We start from the raw sequence: 16,862 nt of genomic DNA, 5'->3' as shown, positions 1-16,862 counted from the left end.
CATAAAGTTAAAGATGTATATTATACACCCTAAGGCAACTACTTTTTTTTTTTGAGGCGGAGTCTCGCTGTGTCTTCAGGCTGGAGAGCTGTGGCGCGATCTCGGCTCACTGCAACCTCCACTTCCCGGGTTCAAGTGATTTTCCTGCGTCAGCCTCCCAAGTAGCTGGGACTACATGCACATGTGACCACGTCCGGCTAATTTTTTGTATTTTTAGTAGAGACAGGGTTTCACTGTGTTAGCTAGGATGGTCTTGATCTCCTGACCTCATGATCCACCCACCTCAGCCTCCCAAAGTGCTGGGATTACAGGTGTGAGCCACTGCACCTGGCCAAGGCAACTAATTTTAAAAATCAAGACATATAGCTAATCAGCCAACGTGAAGATAAAATGGAATACTAAAATATACTCAAGTAATCCAAAAAGGAACAAAGAAGAGATAGGACAAATTAAAAACAAATAGGCCAGGCGTGGAGGCTCATGCCTCTAATCCCAGCACTTTGGGAGGCCAAGGCGGGTGGATGACCTGAGGTCAGGAGTTCAACACCAGCCTGGCTAACATGGCAAAACCCCATCTCTACTCAAAACACAAAATTTAGCCGGGTATGATGGTGTGCGCCTGTAATGCCAGCTACTCGGGAGGCTGATGCAGGAGAATCACTTAGATCCGGGAGGCAGAGGTGGCAGTGAGCCGAGATCGCGCCACTGCACTCCAGCCTGGGCGGCAGAGTAAGACTCCATCTCAAAAAAAAAAAAAAAAAGGAAAAAAAAAGACCAGTTCGGACAACACAGTAAGACCCTAACTACACAAAAAAAATTTTTTTTAATTACCCAGATGTGGTGGTGTAAATCCACAGTCCCAGCTACTCAGGAGGCTAAGGCAGGATGATCATTGAGCCTGGAAGGTCAAGGCTGCAGTGAGCCACGACTGTGCCACTGTACCTCCAGTTTGGGTGACAGAGCCAGATCTTGTCTCAAAAACAAACAAAAAAATCTGTATATAAATGTTCATAGCAGCACTATTCAGAATAGCCAAAAGGTAGAAACAATGTAAATGTCCATCAAATCAAGACAAACAAAATGTGGTGTTTCTATAGAATGTAGTATTATTCAGCCATAAAAAGGAATGAAGTACTACTGAACCTAGAAAGCATTATGTTAAGTGAAAGAAGCTGAACCCAAAAGGTCATACATTGCATAAGTGCACTTATAGGATTATCCAGAATAGGCAAATCCATAGAGAAAACAGATTACTGGGTGGCAGGCACTAGGAGACTGGGAATGGGGAGAGACTGCTTAAAGGGTACAGGGTTTCCTTTTAAGATGATGAAAACGTTTGGGAACATTTAGTCTGTGGTAATACTTGCATGACATTGTGAATGTACTGAACACCACTGAATTACATATTTTAAGTGGTTAAAATGGCAAATTTCATGTTATGTGAATTTTGCCAGAAATTTTTAAAAAAGGAATGAAGGAGTGATACATACTACAACATGGGTGAACCTGAAAAACACTATCCCAAATGAAAGAAGCCAGTTACAAAAGATCACATATTGTATGACTTCATTTCTATGAAATGTCCAAAATAGGCAAATCTACAAAGACAGAAAATAAATTAGTGGTTGCTTAGGGCTAGCGGTCCAGGAGAGAAGGATTGGAGAGTGATTGCTAATGTGTACAAGGGTTCTTTCTGGGGTGATTAAAATGCTTCAAAATTAGATTATGCGAAAGACTGCAAAACTGTAAAGATACTGGAAAACATCGAGATACCCCCTTTAAATAGGTGAATTTTATGATGCATAAATTATATCGCAATAAAGCTAATTTTAAAAAGGAAAAACTTAGGCCAGGCAAGGTGGCTCACACCTGTAATCCCAACACTTTGGGAGGCTGAGGCGAGTGGATCATGACGTCAGGAGATCGAGACCAGCCTGGCCAACATGGTGAAACCCCGTCTCTACTAAAAATACAAAAATTAGCCAGGCGTGGTGGCATGCGCCTGTAGTCTCAGCTACTCAGAAGGCTGAGGCAGGAGAATCGCTTGAACCCAGGAGGCAGAGGTTGCAATGAGTCGAGATCTCGCCATTGCACTCCAGCCTGGTTGACAAATCGAGACTCCATCTCAAAAAAAAAAAAGAAAGAAAGAAAGAAATAACAATGAGATACCAATACATACCCATTAGAATAGCTACAATCAAATAAACTGACAATACCAAATAGGAATGAAATTGCGAACAACAGGAACTCTTAATATTCACTGCTGATGGAAATACAAAATAAAACAGCCCTTTTGGAAGGCAGTTTGGCAGTTTCTTACAAAGCTAAATACAGGCCTACCATATGATCCAGAAATCACATTCCTGAAGTATTTGATTATCCAAATTGATTTAAAAACTTACAGTCACACAAAACCTACACACAATGATTATAAGCAGCTTTATTCGTAATCACCAAAACCTGGAACCAAGGATGTCCTCTGATAGGTGAACAGATAAACAAACTGTAATATATCCATACAATGGATTATTTAGCAATAAAAATAAATGAGCTAGCCAACCACAAAATGATGTAAAGGACCCTTATATGTATATTGCTAAGTGAAAAAAGCTAGTCCGGAAAGGCTACATACTAGATGATTTCAATTATAAGACATTCCAGAAAAGGTAAAAGTATAGAAATAGTAAAAAACGGTGGTTGCCAAGGGCTTGGGGAAAGGCAGAGAGGGCTGAAGAGCTGAAGTAGAATAATCTCATGGAGGTGAAACTATTTGGCACAATACTTTAATGGTGGATACCTGTTGCCCTGGCTGGTCTCAAACTCCTGGGCTCAAGTGATTCACCACCCGTATCAGATTCCAAAAGCAGTGGGATTAGAAGCGTGAGCCACCACACCCAACCTATGTCATACTTTTACTCCTTCTACTTACTTTTTTTTTTTTTTTAAGATGGGGACTTACTGTGTTGCCCAGGCTGGTCCCAATCTCCTGAGCTCAAGCCATCTTCCCCACCTCAGCCTCCTAACGTGCTGGGATTACAAGCAAGAGTCACCATTCTACTCATGTTTTTTAAAAGCTACCTAAAAACAGCCTCAGGCAGGTTCCTTCAGGAAGTAGTCCAGACAGGTTCACGTGAGTATTGCCCCTGAAGACCTTCCAGTAGGACAAGATATGAAGGTGGAAGACACTGATATTGACAATCCTGACCTTGTGTGGGCCCTAGGCTAATGTGTGTGCTTATGTCTTCATTTCCAACAAAAAAGTTTAAAAAGTAAAAAAAAAAAAAAGAAAAAAAGAAAAAAAAGGCCAGATGCAGTAGCATGCACCTCAGGAGGTTGAGGCCAGAGAATCACTTGAACCCAGGAGTTGGAGGTCAGCCTAAGCAACATAGCGAGACTCCATCTCTAAAAAAAATTTCATTTTTTAAACAAAGGCTTAAAAAATTAAAAATTTTTAAGTAGATAAAAGCTTACAGGATAAGGATTTAAAGAAAAATACTTTTGTACAGCTGTATAATATGTTTGTATTTAAGTTTTGTTACAAGAGTCAAAAAAACATTTTAAAGTTTATAAAGTCAAAAAGTTACAATAAGCTAAAGTTAATTTACTATTGATCAAAGAAAAAAAATTTGATGAATTTAGTGTAGCCTAACTTTACACTGTTCATAAAGTGTACAGTAGGGTACAGTAATATCCTAGGCCTTCGCATTCATTCACTACCCCTCAATTCACTGATTCGCTCAGAGCAACTTCCACTCCTGCAAGGTCCTCTCATGGTAAGTGCCCTATTATAGGTGCACCATGTTTATCTTTCATATCTATTCTGTTCTGTGTTCCGTTCTGTTCTGTGTTCTGTTGTGTTCTGTTCTGTTTTTAGACAAAGTCTCACTCTGTCGCCTAGGCAGGAGTGCAGTGGCGTAATCTTGGCTCACTGCAACCTCTGCCTCCTGGGTTCAATTCTCCTACTTCAGCCTCTCAAATAGTTGGGATTACAGTCATCTGCCACCATACCAGGCTAATTTTTACATTTTTAGTAGAGACACCGTTTCACCATGTTGGCCAGGTTGGCCTCAAACTCCTGACCTCAAGTGATCTGCCTGCCTCAGCCTCCCAAAGCGTTGGGATTACAGGTGTGAGCAACCATGCCCGGCCTTTTTTTTTTTTTTTTTTTTGACAAAATCTCACCTGTTGCCCAAGCTGGAGTGCAGTCGCATGATCTCAGCCCACTGCAAGCTCCGTGTCCGAGGTTCAAGCGATTCTCCTGCCTCAGCCTCCTGAGTAGCTGGGACTACAGGCACCCACCACTATGCTGGGCTAATTTTTGTATTTTTAGTAGAGATGGGGTTTCACTATGTTGGCCAGGCTGGTCTCAAACTCCTGACCTCCTGATCCACCCACCTCAGCCTCCCAAAGTGCTGGGATTACAGGCGTGAGCCACGGTGCCTGGTGCCCAGCCCTTTTACACTATATTTTTATTGTACCTTTTCTATGTTTAGATACACAAATATTCACCATTATGTTATAACTGCCTAGAGTATTCAGTAAGTAATACGTTGTACAGGTTTGTAGCCTAGGAGCAATAGGCTATAGGCTATAGCCTACATGTGTAGCACACTACACCATCTAGGATCATGTAAGTATACCATATGATGCTCGCACAATAAAGAAATTGTCCAATGATGCATTCCTCAGAATGTATCCCCCTAGTTAAATTACTTATGACTGTGTACATCTAACAAGAGAGCATCAAAGTGCATGCAGCAAAAATTGACATAACTGAAAGGAGAAATAAACAGATCCACAATCACAGGGAGTTCAACACTCCTCATTGATGCAATAATTCACAGAACAAGTAAACAGAAAATTATTAAGAATATGTAGGATATGAAGAACATTATTAACCAACTTGACATAATTGTTATTTTTAGAACACTGCACCTAACAACAGCAAGATAAACCATCTTTGCAAGCATACATAGAACATTCACCAAGATAAACCATATGCTGGACCATAAAACAAGTCTGGAAATACTTTAAATAATATAAATTCACCGGGCACGGTGGTTCACAACTGTAATCCCAGCACTTTGGGAGGCCAAGGCGGGCGTAACACCTGAGGTCAAGAGTTCAAGACTAGCCTGGCCAAGACAGTGAAACAAAAATTAGCCGGGCATGGTGGTGTGCGCTTGTAATCCCAGCTACTTGGGAGGCTGAGACAGGGGAATTGCTTGAACCTGGGAGGTGGAGGTTGCAGTGAGCAATTTTTGTATTTTTAGTAGAGATGGGGAGTGTCACTGCACTCTAGCCTGAGTGACAGAGCAAGACTCCATCTCAAAATAAATAATAATAATATAAAGTATGCAGCATGTTCTCTGACTACAATGGAATTAAACTCAAAATCATTAATATAAAGATACCATATAAAATTCTCAAGTATTTAGAAAATAACAGTCTCCTAAATAACCCCTGATCAAAAAAGAAACTGCAAAAGAAATTAGACAATATTTTGAACTGAACGAAAATAAGAAATCAATTTATGATATGTGGCTAAACAGTATTTAGAAGGAAATTCATAGCTGTAAACACTTGTATTAGAAAAGAAGAAAGTTCTAAAATCAATAACATAAATGTCCACCTCAAGATGCTCGGGGAAAAAAGCAGACTAAACCAAGGGGAAGTAGAAGAAAAAAATAATAAAATGCAGAAATCGATAAAATTTAAAATAAACAAGAAATAACAATAAATATCAGTATGTCTAGATTAAGGAAAAAGCAAGAGGCTGGAATTACCAATATGAGCAACGATAGAAGGCATATCGCTACAGATCCTCTAGACATTAAAAAAGGAACAAATGACTATTATAGGCTAGGCAATGTGGCTCACGCCTGCAATCCCAGCACTTTGGGAAGCCAAGGTGGGCGGATCACCTGAGGTCAAGAGTTCGAGACCAGCCTGACCAACATAGTGAAACCCCATCTCTACTAAAAATATAAAATTAGATGGGGGTGGTGGCGCATGCCTATAATCCCAGCTACTTAGGAGGCTGAGGCAGGAGAATCACTTGAACCCGGGATGCAGAGGTTGCAGTGAGCCAAGATCATGTCATTGCTCTCCAGCCTGGGCAACGACAGGGAAATTCTGCCTCAAAAAAAAAAAAGAGAAAGAGAAAACCTAACTAGTTCCTATATAGCAACCACTAGAAATAGGAAGAGGTTGGGCGCGGTGGCTCAAGCCTGTAATCTCAGCACTCTGGGAGGCCAAGGAGGGCAGATCACCTGAGATCGGGAGTTCAAGACCAGCCTGACCAAAATGGAGAAACACTGTCTCTACTAAAAATACAAAATTAGTCGGGCATGGTGGTGCATGCCTGTAATCCCGGCTACTTGGGAGGCTGAGGCAGGAGAATCAGTTGAATCCAGGAGGCACAGGTTGCAGCGAGCTGAGATCATGCCATCGCACTCCAGCCTGGGCAACAAGAGTGAAACTCTATCTCAAAAAAAAAAAGAAAGAAAGAAATAGAGGAAGAGTCAAGGAGGGGTCTTCCCTAGAGCCTACACTGGGAGCACAGCTCTCTCGACACCGGGACCTCATATTTCTACTTTCCAGAACTGTCAGAAAATAAATTTATGCTGTTAGAAACCACCCACTTTGCAGTAATTTACTATAGCAGCCCTAAGAAATTACTACACATATTGAGTAATATTTTGGATGTAGTGAAATTAAAAATACATTAAATTTAATTTCACTTATTGCTACTTTTTTAGTGTGGGGGTACTATAAAATTTAAATTACATACTTGGTTTATATTATATTTCTAGTGGACAGCATTAATCTAGCCAGAGGCAACAGGTAGGAAAAAAATGGCATACAGATTGGAAATAAGTAAGTACAACCGGCTTTCTCTGCAGAAATGATTGTGTATAAAGAAAATCCTGGTCGGGCGCGGTGGCTCAAGCCTATAATCCCAGTACTTTGGGAGGCCGAGACGGGTGGATCACGAGGTCAGGAGATCGAGACCATCCTGGCTAACACGGTGAAACCCCATCTCTACCAAAAATACAAAAAAACTAGCCGGGCGAGGTGGTGGGCGCCTGTAGTCCCAGCTAATCGGGAGGCTGAGGCAGGAGAATGGTGTGAATCTGGGAGGCGGAGCTTGCAGTGAGCTGAGACTGCGCCACTGCACTCCAGCCTGGACGACAGAGTGAGACTCTGCCTCAAAAAAAAAAAAAAAAGAAAAAGAAAATCCTGCTAGGTGTGGTTGCTCATGCCTGTAATTCCAACACTTTGGAAGGTCGAGGCAGGCGGATCACGATGTGAGGAGATCGGGACCACCCTGGCTAACAAGGTGAAACCCTGTCTCTACTAAAAACACACACACACAAAAATTAGCCGGGCGTGGTGGCACAAGGCTGTGGTCCCAGCTACTCGGGAGGCTGAGGCAGGAGAATTGCTTGAACCTAGGAGGCAGAGGTTGCAGTGTGCCACGATCGAACCACTGAACTCCAGCCTGGGCAACAGAGTGAGACTCTGCCTCAAAAACAAAACAACAATAACAAAATCCTAAGAAATCTAAAAGTTGTTGGCTCACTCCTGTAATCCCAGCACTCTGGGAGGCCAAGGTGGGCGATTACCTGAGGTCAGGAGTTCAAGACCATCCTGGCCATGGCAAAACCCCATCTCTACTAAAAATACAAAAAATTAGCTGGGCGTGGTGGTGCACACCTGTAATCCCAGCTACTCAGGAAGCTGAGGCAGGAGAGGAGACTCCCCTGAACCCGGGAGGCAGAGGTTGCAGTGAGCCAAGATCGTGCCATTGCACTCCAGTCTAGGCAACAAAAGCAAAACTCCACCTCAAAAAAAAAGCTGTCACAACTAAAAAGTGAATTTAATAATGTAACAATAAAAAGTAAATATACAAAAGATTCAGTTGTATTCCTACATACCATCAACAAACTGGGAAAAGAAACCTAAAAATACATTACTAGCAACAGACAACATAAAAAATTAAAATAAAGTGCTTAGGGATAAATTGAACAAAATATCTACAAGACTTGTAAAATGGAAATTACAAAAACAGTGCTGGGGCTGGACGCGGTGGCTCCAGCCTATAATCACAGCACACTGGAAAGCCGAAGTGGGTGGATCACCTGAGGTCAGGAGTTCAAGACCAGCCTGGCCAACTTCTGGCCCCATCTCTACTAAAAATACAAAAATTAGCCAGGTGTGGTAGCTGGTTCCTGTAATCCCAGCTACTTGGGAGGCTGAGGCAGGAGAATCGGTTGAACCCCGGGGGGCAGAGGTTCCAGTGAGCCAAGATCGCACCATTGCACTCCAGCCTAGGTGACAAAGGCAAAACTCCATCTCAAATTTAAAAAAAGAAAATTTAAAAAGAAAAAAAAGAAATAAAGAAAAAACAGTATTGGTATAAGGACAGACATACAGACCAACTAGACAGAAAAAACCAGAAATAGACCCAAACTTACAAAAAACAAAAAAGTCAGAAGCCGAGGCGGATGGATCACCTAAAGTCAGGAGTTCGAGACCAGCCTGGCCAACATGGTGATCCCTCATCTCTACTAAAAATACAAAAATTAGCTGGGCATGGTGGTGGGCACCTGTAATCCCAGCTACTCAAGAGGCTGAGGCAGGAGAATCGCTTGAGCCTGGGAGATTGAGGTTGCAGTGAGTCAAGATAGCACCACTGGACTCCAGCCTGGGAGACAAAAGCAAAACTCCGCCTCAAACAAAAAAAGTCAAATTGCCTATAATTGCCCAATTAATATGAGGAACAAATGTGAAAAAGGAAGAAAAAGAAAGAAATTCTACAGATTAAAACAGCAAGATGCTGGAATAGATAATAACTCATCTCCCTAATTAGATAGTGTAACTGGTGACCAGAAATGATCTTTTAGAAAAAGTAGCATGCAAATGGAATAGTATACATGCAAAGGCTCTGAGGGAAAAAATTTGAAAGTAGACTTGTGTGGCAGGTACACATTGGGAAGATAAAGCTAAAGTGACATGGCCTGTGGGCCACAGGAAATGTTTGTATTATGTAACAGTTCTCAAGTCTATCCATTTTTTTCTATCCCTACCACCACTGTTCTCAATTCATGTCTAGGTGCCTTCAAGATGTTCTGGATCATGAACCTGCAGCCTCACTCAAACTGCTCTCCTAACCTCTCCTTCATAACGGAGCCAAAATATTTAACAGCTTAAATCTTCCAATGGTTCCTGTTTTCTACAATACAGAGTCTTAATGTCTCACTTGATTGTAAGACCCTTCATGACATAGCCTCTATTTACTCTCCAGCTTAGTACTCACTCCCTGTAAATTACTTGCATTTTAATAAACTTCATCACATTTTTTTCATTTCTTTATGCCTTTTTACAGCAATTTGTAAGTTTTTAATCAGATGTCTTACTCTACATAAACCTTCTCTAATCCACACTACACAAGTGTTTCCCTCTGCTCCTGCAGCATATTTTGCTCTATTCTGTATTTGCTGTGCTGTAGTTAGGGTGCTTATTACAGGACTGTTTAACCTATTAGACCTTACTAGTCACCGTTTTGTATCATTCGTCTTATTATTTCTAGCAGATAGAAAAATATCTCTTTAACAGATTCTCCTTTCCATAATTTAAGAAAAGATTTATAACATTCATGCTTTCAGGATCCAAGAATCCCTATATTAAGAGATAATTGAACTGTACATATACACGATAAAAAACTAGATTATCAGATAAGAATATCTCCTGGCTAATAAAATGAAAAAAAAAAAGAAATAAAAACATATCAAAGAAAAAACTTGATTCAAGGACAGCCTTTAAATATTACAAAAACAAATTAATATATTACAAAGATATATAAGATGACTCTTCTGTAAACCAACAGACAATAAATCTGGATTTGTAGAAAATTAGGTTTGATTGAAACAAAGAACACTTAAAAACATTTAAGCCCTACAATATTACTGAAGTATAAGAATTACACTACTTCTTATATCATAAAAGTTAATGTACACAAACTAGTAGCAAGTCATTAACAGAATTATGAATTTATATTTTGATTTTTCACTCAATGAATTCAAGTCATACATGCACATCTACAGTCTTTCACCTTGTTTCAATTCAGTTCTCAATTAAATACTATATTGTAGCAGCCCTAATGATCCACTGCAAAGAAAGTAATTCAAAAAAAGTTGACTTTCGGCCAGGTGTGGTGGTTCACGTCTATAATCCCAGTACTTTGGGAGGCAGAGGCGGATGGATCACCTGAGGTCAGGAGTTCAAGACCAGCCTGGCCAACATTGCAAAATCCCATCTCTACTAAAAATACAAAAATTAGCTGGGTGTGGTGGTAGGCATCTGTAATCCCAGCTACTCAGGACCCCCAGGCAAGGAGAATCTCTTGAACCCGAGAGGCGGAGGTTGCAGTGAGCCGAGATCATGCCATTGCGCTCCAGCCTGGGTGACAAGAGCGAGACTCCACCTCAAAAAAAAAAAAAAAAAAAGAAAAGAAAGTTGACTTCCCCAAAATTTCAATAAGTAATTTGGCATAGACCTATGGACCACCATATTAGCAAAATAATTTCATTATAGGATTATTTTAAGAGTAAAAATGGGCCGGGCGCGGTGGCTCAAGCCTGTAATCCCAGCACTTTGGGAGGCCGAGACGGGCGGATCACGAGGTCAGGAGATCGAGACCATCCTAGCTAACACAGTGGAACCTCGTCTCTACTAAAAACTACAAAAAACTAGCCGGGCGAGGTGGCGGCGCCTGTAGTCCCAGCTACCCGGGAGGCTGAGGCAGGAGAATGGCGTGAACCCGGGAGGCGGAGCTTGCAGTGAGCTGAGATCCGGCCACAGCACTCCAGCCTGGTGACAGAGGGAGACTCCGTCTCAAAAAAAAAAAAAAAAAAAAAAGTAAAAATGTGTGGGCCAGGCACAGTGGCTCACGTTTGTAATCCTAGCACTTTGTGAGGCTGAGGCTGGTGGAGCGCTTGAGCTTAGGAGTTCAAGAACACACTGGGCAATATGGCAAAACCCTATCTCTACAAAAAAATACAAAAAGTTAGCCAAGTGTGGTGATGCATGCACATGCGCGCGCACCTGTAGCCTCAGCTATTAGAGGGGCTAGGGCAGGAGGATCACTTGAACCCAGGAGGTAGAGGCTGCTGTGAGCTGAGATGCACTGCACTCTAGCCTGGGTGACAAAGTGAGACCCTGTCAAAAAAAAAAAAAAAAAAAAAGGCCGGGTGTGGTAGTTCATGCCTGTAATCCCAGCACTTTGGGAGGCTGAGGCGGGTGGATCACGAGATCAGGAGATCAAGACACGGTGAAACCCCGTCTCTACTAAAAATAAAAAAAAATTAGCCAGGCGTGGTGGCACGTGCCTGTAGTTCCAGCTACTCAGGAGAGCAAGACAGTAGAATCGCTTAAACCTGGGAGGTGGAGGTTGCAGTAAGCCAAGATCGCGCCCAAGTCCAGCTTGGGCGACAGAGCGAGACTCCGTCTCAAAAAAATAATAATAGTAATAATAATCCAAGTAAAAAAGTGGAATTACTAAAATGTTAAGATATGGAAACGGTTAAATAAACTGAGGCAGTAAATAAAACTTTGGACTATTAAAAGCCATAAAATAACAGTAATACACAGCAACAGGGAAAGCATGTTAAATTTAAAGACAATTATATTAACATTAATCACAGAATTATACACAAGCACAGATAGGATTAGAATATTATATTACTACATTATAGAAGTATAACAGGATTAGAGTACGGAAAAATATAAGTGTTAGGTGACAGTAATTTAAATTTTTTCTTTTGAATTTCTTTTAATCATGTTACATTTTTTCCAATAAAAAGTTTTCAAAGGCTGGGCATGGTGGCTCACGCCTGTAATCCCAACACTTTCGGAGGCCTAGGTAGGTGGATCACCTGACATCAGGCATTGGAGACCAGCCTGGCCAACATAGCGAAATCCCTTCTCTACTAAAATTTCAAAAATTAGCCAGGCGTGGTGGCGGGCGTCTGTAATCCCAGCTATTCGGGAGGCTGAGGCAGGAGATTCGCTTTAATCTGGGAGGCAGAGGCAGGAGAATCGCTTGAATCTGGGAGGCAGAGGTTGCAATGAGCCAAGATCGCACCACTGCACCCCAGCTTGGGTGAGGAAGCGAGACATCTCCCAAAAAAAAAACAGTTTCAAATACCATATTAAGCTCTATTACATCCACACACTTACAAGTAGAAAACGTTTTAAAGCTTTAAACTTCTTCCTGCAAAATATTAAGTTTTAGATTTCAAATAATAAAACTGCCTAATTTTGGAATATCCTACAATCTGATGCTAAAGACCTATTGTTTTACACCAGCTGTAGTATGCAAAATCCTTTCCCCAGATTTTAGCTGTTAAAAAGGAATTTCCCATTCCAACAAGGCATCCCTTTACTACGTCTATCTGTCAAACTGACAACCTGTGGCACCAGTATAAAGAAAATGAACATTTTAAATCAGTTATTATGAAAACTTATTTGTCCTTGCTATTCAGCAAACATATTATATTGGAAATTCAAATTAGACAGAAATTCCGTTTTGCAAATCAAAAGAACAAATGAAACAACCTGCCACTGACTCAGCAACTTTCTTTTTTATTTTACAACCTGTACTTAAGGTGCAAGCATATGACTGAAACCTAGTTTTCAACTTTTTTCTTTTAGCCAGGAAGCCTCCAGAACCAGAATAGGCTCTGAGAGATTCCCCTAGCTTTCAAACTGAGCAGCAAAGCCAACGCAAAATCAGTATTTGTTTTGGCAGGAAACTCCAATGAAAATATGAGATGTTTTGGTCTTTTTTTTTTTTTTTTTTTTTTTTTTTGAGACGGAGTCTGGCTCTGTCGCCCAGGCTGGAGTGCGGTGGCCAGATCTCAGCTCACTGCAAGCTCCGCCTCCCAGGTTTACGCCATTCTCCTGCCTCCACCTCCCAAGTATAGCTGGGACTACAGGCGCCCGCCTCGTCGCCCGGCTAGTTTTTTGTATTCTTTAGTAGAGACGGGGTTTCACCGTATTAGCCAGGATGGTCTCGATCTCCTGACCTTGTGATCCGCTCGTCTCGGCCTCCCAAAGTGCTGGGATTACAGGCTTGAGCCACCGCGCCCGGCCTGATGTTTTGGTCTTAACTGGCAGATACACAAAGAGCAAAGAAAGGTGCCTTATTGAGTTATTATTTATAATGTAAAATCCTTTGTTTATAGCTACAAATTTGCTTTTATTGCAGATACTTAGTATGTTTCTTTACAGAAAGCACCTCAACCAAATAATCTCCCAAATTTGGCACCAGGAATTGTTACAGCCTACACACCACTACAGTTCCTTGTAATTTAAAACATCTGCGTTTTAAGAATAGTCTCCACACTCCAACTATGCTGCCAATTTCCTCAGCTAAAAGCTTAAGTTTATACTACAAAATACTGTATTTACTCTCGACAATAGAATGCACTCATTTACAAAGCACACAGGAGTAAATTACTCCAATATGCAACTTCAAAATTTCTCCAATATACAAGGACAACATTTCTAACATCATAGCTTTTCTATTATCCAAATCAGTAAGTCTAAATAGTAGTGCTGTACACTGAACGAGGTACTATTGGCCAAAGTCAAGTCGCATATCATCAGTTCACTAAAACAGGTTATACAAAAGATCAGACCCCTAATCTCAATAAACTATTTTGCAAAATGGTCAACGGAGATACTAAAGCGGAGGAAAGTGTGGACTGAGCGGCAGAAAACCCTTTCCCATTACTGGGAAAAAAAAAAAAAAAAGTCAAAGCAAGCCTATAAGACAGGCAGATCATGTTCATGAATACAAATCTAAGTTCATTGCCGACTTTCCAGTCTCACAGCAAGAAGGCAGATACCAACTCTTTAACAGTTATACAAAGGACAGGACAGATAATATTGTTTCTTTTTTTCGTGTTATGGTGATCAAGAATAAAGGATACCTTTAATGTTCAGAGATGAAAATTTCCTTTTGCAACTAATACTGCTCTTATCGCGTGTACACTGAAAAATCATACATGCTCTGCATTTCTGATAAAGTAATACACACGATCACAACAAATCAAGTATTTATCCAGACCTTAGCGCCTTAGCACTAACGTTCTCCCCTCTCATTATACCCAGACCGGAAGGGAAAACCTATTCCTACGTAAATTAGGGCCTGGGAAGAATGCCTCAACACGGGTTTGCACACAATTAAGCAGGCTCAGTGGGTGAATTTCTCAGGCTACAACGCTTGACAGTATCTCCGAGGCACAAAGAGACAGCTGAGGGTTCACTACTGGAAAAGACACTTTCCCTCACATTTGCACAATAACTGCGGTAACTACCCTAAATTTTCCAGTGTGACAAACATACATAAGGGGAGAAGGAGGGGGTACTATTTAAAAACTGGGTCATTCCTTTTTAGTGCAGATAAAAGACGGTCTTCGAGAGGGAAAAGGTCTATTAAGCAGAAAAGGGGAGAAAAAAAAAACAAACATGACAGCATTCTTAAAACAGAAAAAGTTACAGCTCTTTACAGGAGTCAGCCCTAGGACTTCATTCCTTGGTTTTGTGTTTAGTCACTCCAGAGTTAAAAGGACCCTGCCTTCCTAAAAAGTCATCCCCGACAAAGAAGCCGTGAGGATCGGCGTAAGACAGAGGAGGAAATGTCCTCAATTTACCAGCGACACCTGCCCAGGTTCCCCTCCTCTCCGTTGTCCCCGGCATTTCTCAGTCCCCCGACCCCACTCAAGACGGCCCGCCACCCCGGGCTCTAGCTCTACGCGCTCTCGGCCTCGACCCCCTCTGGGAACCCCCGATCCTGCTCCCTCCGCACCCCTGCCCCCACCCAGGCGGCCGTCGCCCCGGCGGTCCCCCGGGCCCAGACTCCCCGCGCTAGTACGCAAACGATCCTCAGGGGCCCGGGCGGCGGCGCGGGGAGGCTCTCCAAGGGCAGCCTTTCTCCGACCACATCCCGCAGGCTCCGGGGACTCCCCGCCCCCGGAAACCGCAGAGAAACTAGGCCAGGAACGCCAGTCGCGGCCACTCTCCACCTCCACGGCGACCCCCCGCGGGCGGCCCACTTGGAATTCAGTCTTCCCGGCTCAGCCTTGGAGCGCAGGCCCCGCGAGGGCACAGCGCAGGCTTCCTCCGCCAAAGGCCCCGCGCCGCAGCCTCACCTGCTGCGTGGTCCTCTGTCAGCGCCACCGCGACACGGTTTCTTCTTGGGGCATGAAAGCACCAACTTCACGGCCTCGGCGCGCTCGGCAGCGCAGGGCGGGGGACTAGCTCCAGCGGCCGCCGCCGCCTCAGTCCGGTCTGCGCCTGCGCCGCCTCGCGGGCAGGGTCTCGGAGGGGCGCCGCCTACAGCCAGGGGCAATGGCCGGAGCGCGGGCCCGCGCGGGTGCCTCGGCGCTGTGAGCCGTCTAACAGTGCGGGCGGCGGGTCGCCTAGGAACTGCCCGCGGCGCCTCCCTCCCAAGACTTGACCGCCATGTTTCTGTTCCCTTTTTCTCCCCCGCCTTCCGCCCCTTTCCACAGAACAGCACTTTCCTCTCCCCCTCCCTCGCCCTTTCCTCCTGCGGGGGCGGGTGGAAAAGGGCGGTGGGGGAGAAGGCGTGGCGAGGAGGGGGCGGGGCGGCGCTCAGGCCCCGCCCCCGGGAAGGGCCGAGGTTCGGTGGCCACCGCTCCTCTCCCCCGACCCCTGCGCGACCCCCGCTGGGCGCGGGGTCTGAGTCCTGCGGGCCTCCGAAGCCCTCCTCCGCGTTCGCGAGGCCGAGCCTGCGGAAACAGAGCTGGGGAGAAAGCGCTCTGGAGGTCGCTGTGCACCCCTTCCTGCGGGGCTCAGCCTCGGTGTGTGATGTGAGTTTATTGCCTTGGCCTCAGGCAGGTGGCGGCTGCTTCTCTCCGAGTTTTCAAAGACAGGGAAAGTGATGCCGAGTGGCTGAAGGTCACTGAGGACAGTGCCGGGAGGTACGTAAAGATTCCTTCCCAGAGTGGGAGCTGGAATTCCCACGCATGAGTAGGGGGCTCTGGGACCCCAGAGAGGCCCGCGCGCTGGCGCTTCCCGAAACCGCAGCGCACCATGTAAGTCCCTGGCGGCACTCGGTGTTACTACTTCGGCCCAGATTTGGGGAGGGGAATTCCTAGTAGAGTAATCGCTTATTTGCATAGTCAGTACCCTCAAGCCTCCTAAGTGTAGCCTTATTATTGACATAGACGCCTGCAGAGTCGTTTCGCTATAATGCAGATTTTGCAAGATATTTTTGAACAACGTTTTTGAGTTATAGTAAATGAAAAAGAATAATCGGTAGTTATTTAGGAAGAAGGAAATAGTTTGAAGTAGAACTTTTTTACCTCTGGGGGAAAAAAAAGGCGGATGACTTCAGATTCCATGGCAGGTCAAAATCAGAACTGGTAAGATTTCTGCACATCTGGTAAGTATCCACATACATAATGATTATTTTCCTGAGAATTACACTCTCCTTATTTCATCTGTTTTTTTGCATAAAAATGTGAAATTAGACCTGGGTCATAAATGCACTGCTGTCCATTTATTTCTGAAGTTTATTGCATATCATGAATAATTTGAGTTTTATATTCAATAGCAGAAACCATTTTTCTAACCACATAAGCAGTCAGAATTGATTTCAGAAGAAATGCGCAGCAATAAAAATAAGGCTTATTTAATAACAGTTTGGAGCCAATTTGGGCCCCCTGGAAACTTGACAATCCGGCTTGTGGGCCGGATGCGGTGGCCCACGCCTATAATCTCAGCACTTTGGGAGGCTGAGGCGGGCGGATCCCCTGAGGTCAAGAGTT

General features: G+C 43.5%; 2 protein-coding genes across 4 annotated transcripts in view; one reads left to right on the top strand and one right to left on the bottom strand.

Moving 5' to 3' along the window:
* DENND4C (DENN domain containing 4C) overlaps window positions 1-15,362 on the bottom strand; it is a 142,248-nt gene extending 126,886 nt beyond the window's left edge. For 2 of the 3 annotated variants that reach the window (XM_033237435.1, XM_033237437.1), the window contains exon 1: window positions 15,222-15,362. The gene's annotated coding sequence lies outside the window, so the exon portion shown is untranslated. The remainder of the gene's footprint in view (window positions 1-15,221) is intronic. The other variant, XM_033237436.1, reaches the window with a different exon arrangement.
* LOC117099242 (translation initiation factor IF-2-like) overlaps window positions 14,076-16,862 on the top strand; it is a 30,249-nt gene continuing 27,462 nt past the window's right edge. Inside the window, exons 1-2 of the mRNA XM_033238704.1 lie at window positions 14,076-14,096; window positions 14,820-15,902. Of these exons, the coding sequence (XP_033094595.1) occupies window positions 14,076-14,096; window positions 14,820-15,902 (1,104 nt within the window). The remainder of the gene's footprint in view (window positions 14,097-14,819; window positions 15,903-16,862) is intronic.

Source organism: Trachypithecus francoisi, unplaced genomic scaffold (genome assembly GCF_009764315.1).
Source record: "Trachypithecus francoisi isolate TF-2019V2 unplaced genomic scaffold, Tfra_2.0 Lachesis_group16, whole genome shotgun sequence".
NCBI lineage: Eukaryota > Metazoa > Chordata > Mammalia > Primates > Cercopithecidae > Trachypithecus > Trachypithecus francoisi.
Note: the sequence above shows the minus strand (reverse complement) of the source record. Positions and strands in the feature narration are given on the sequence as shown.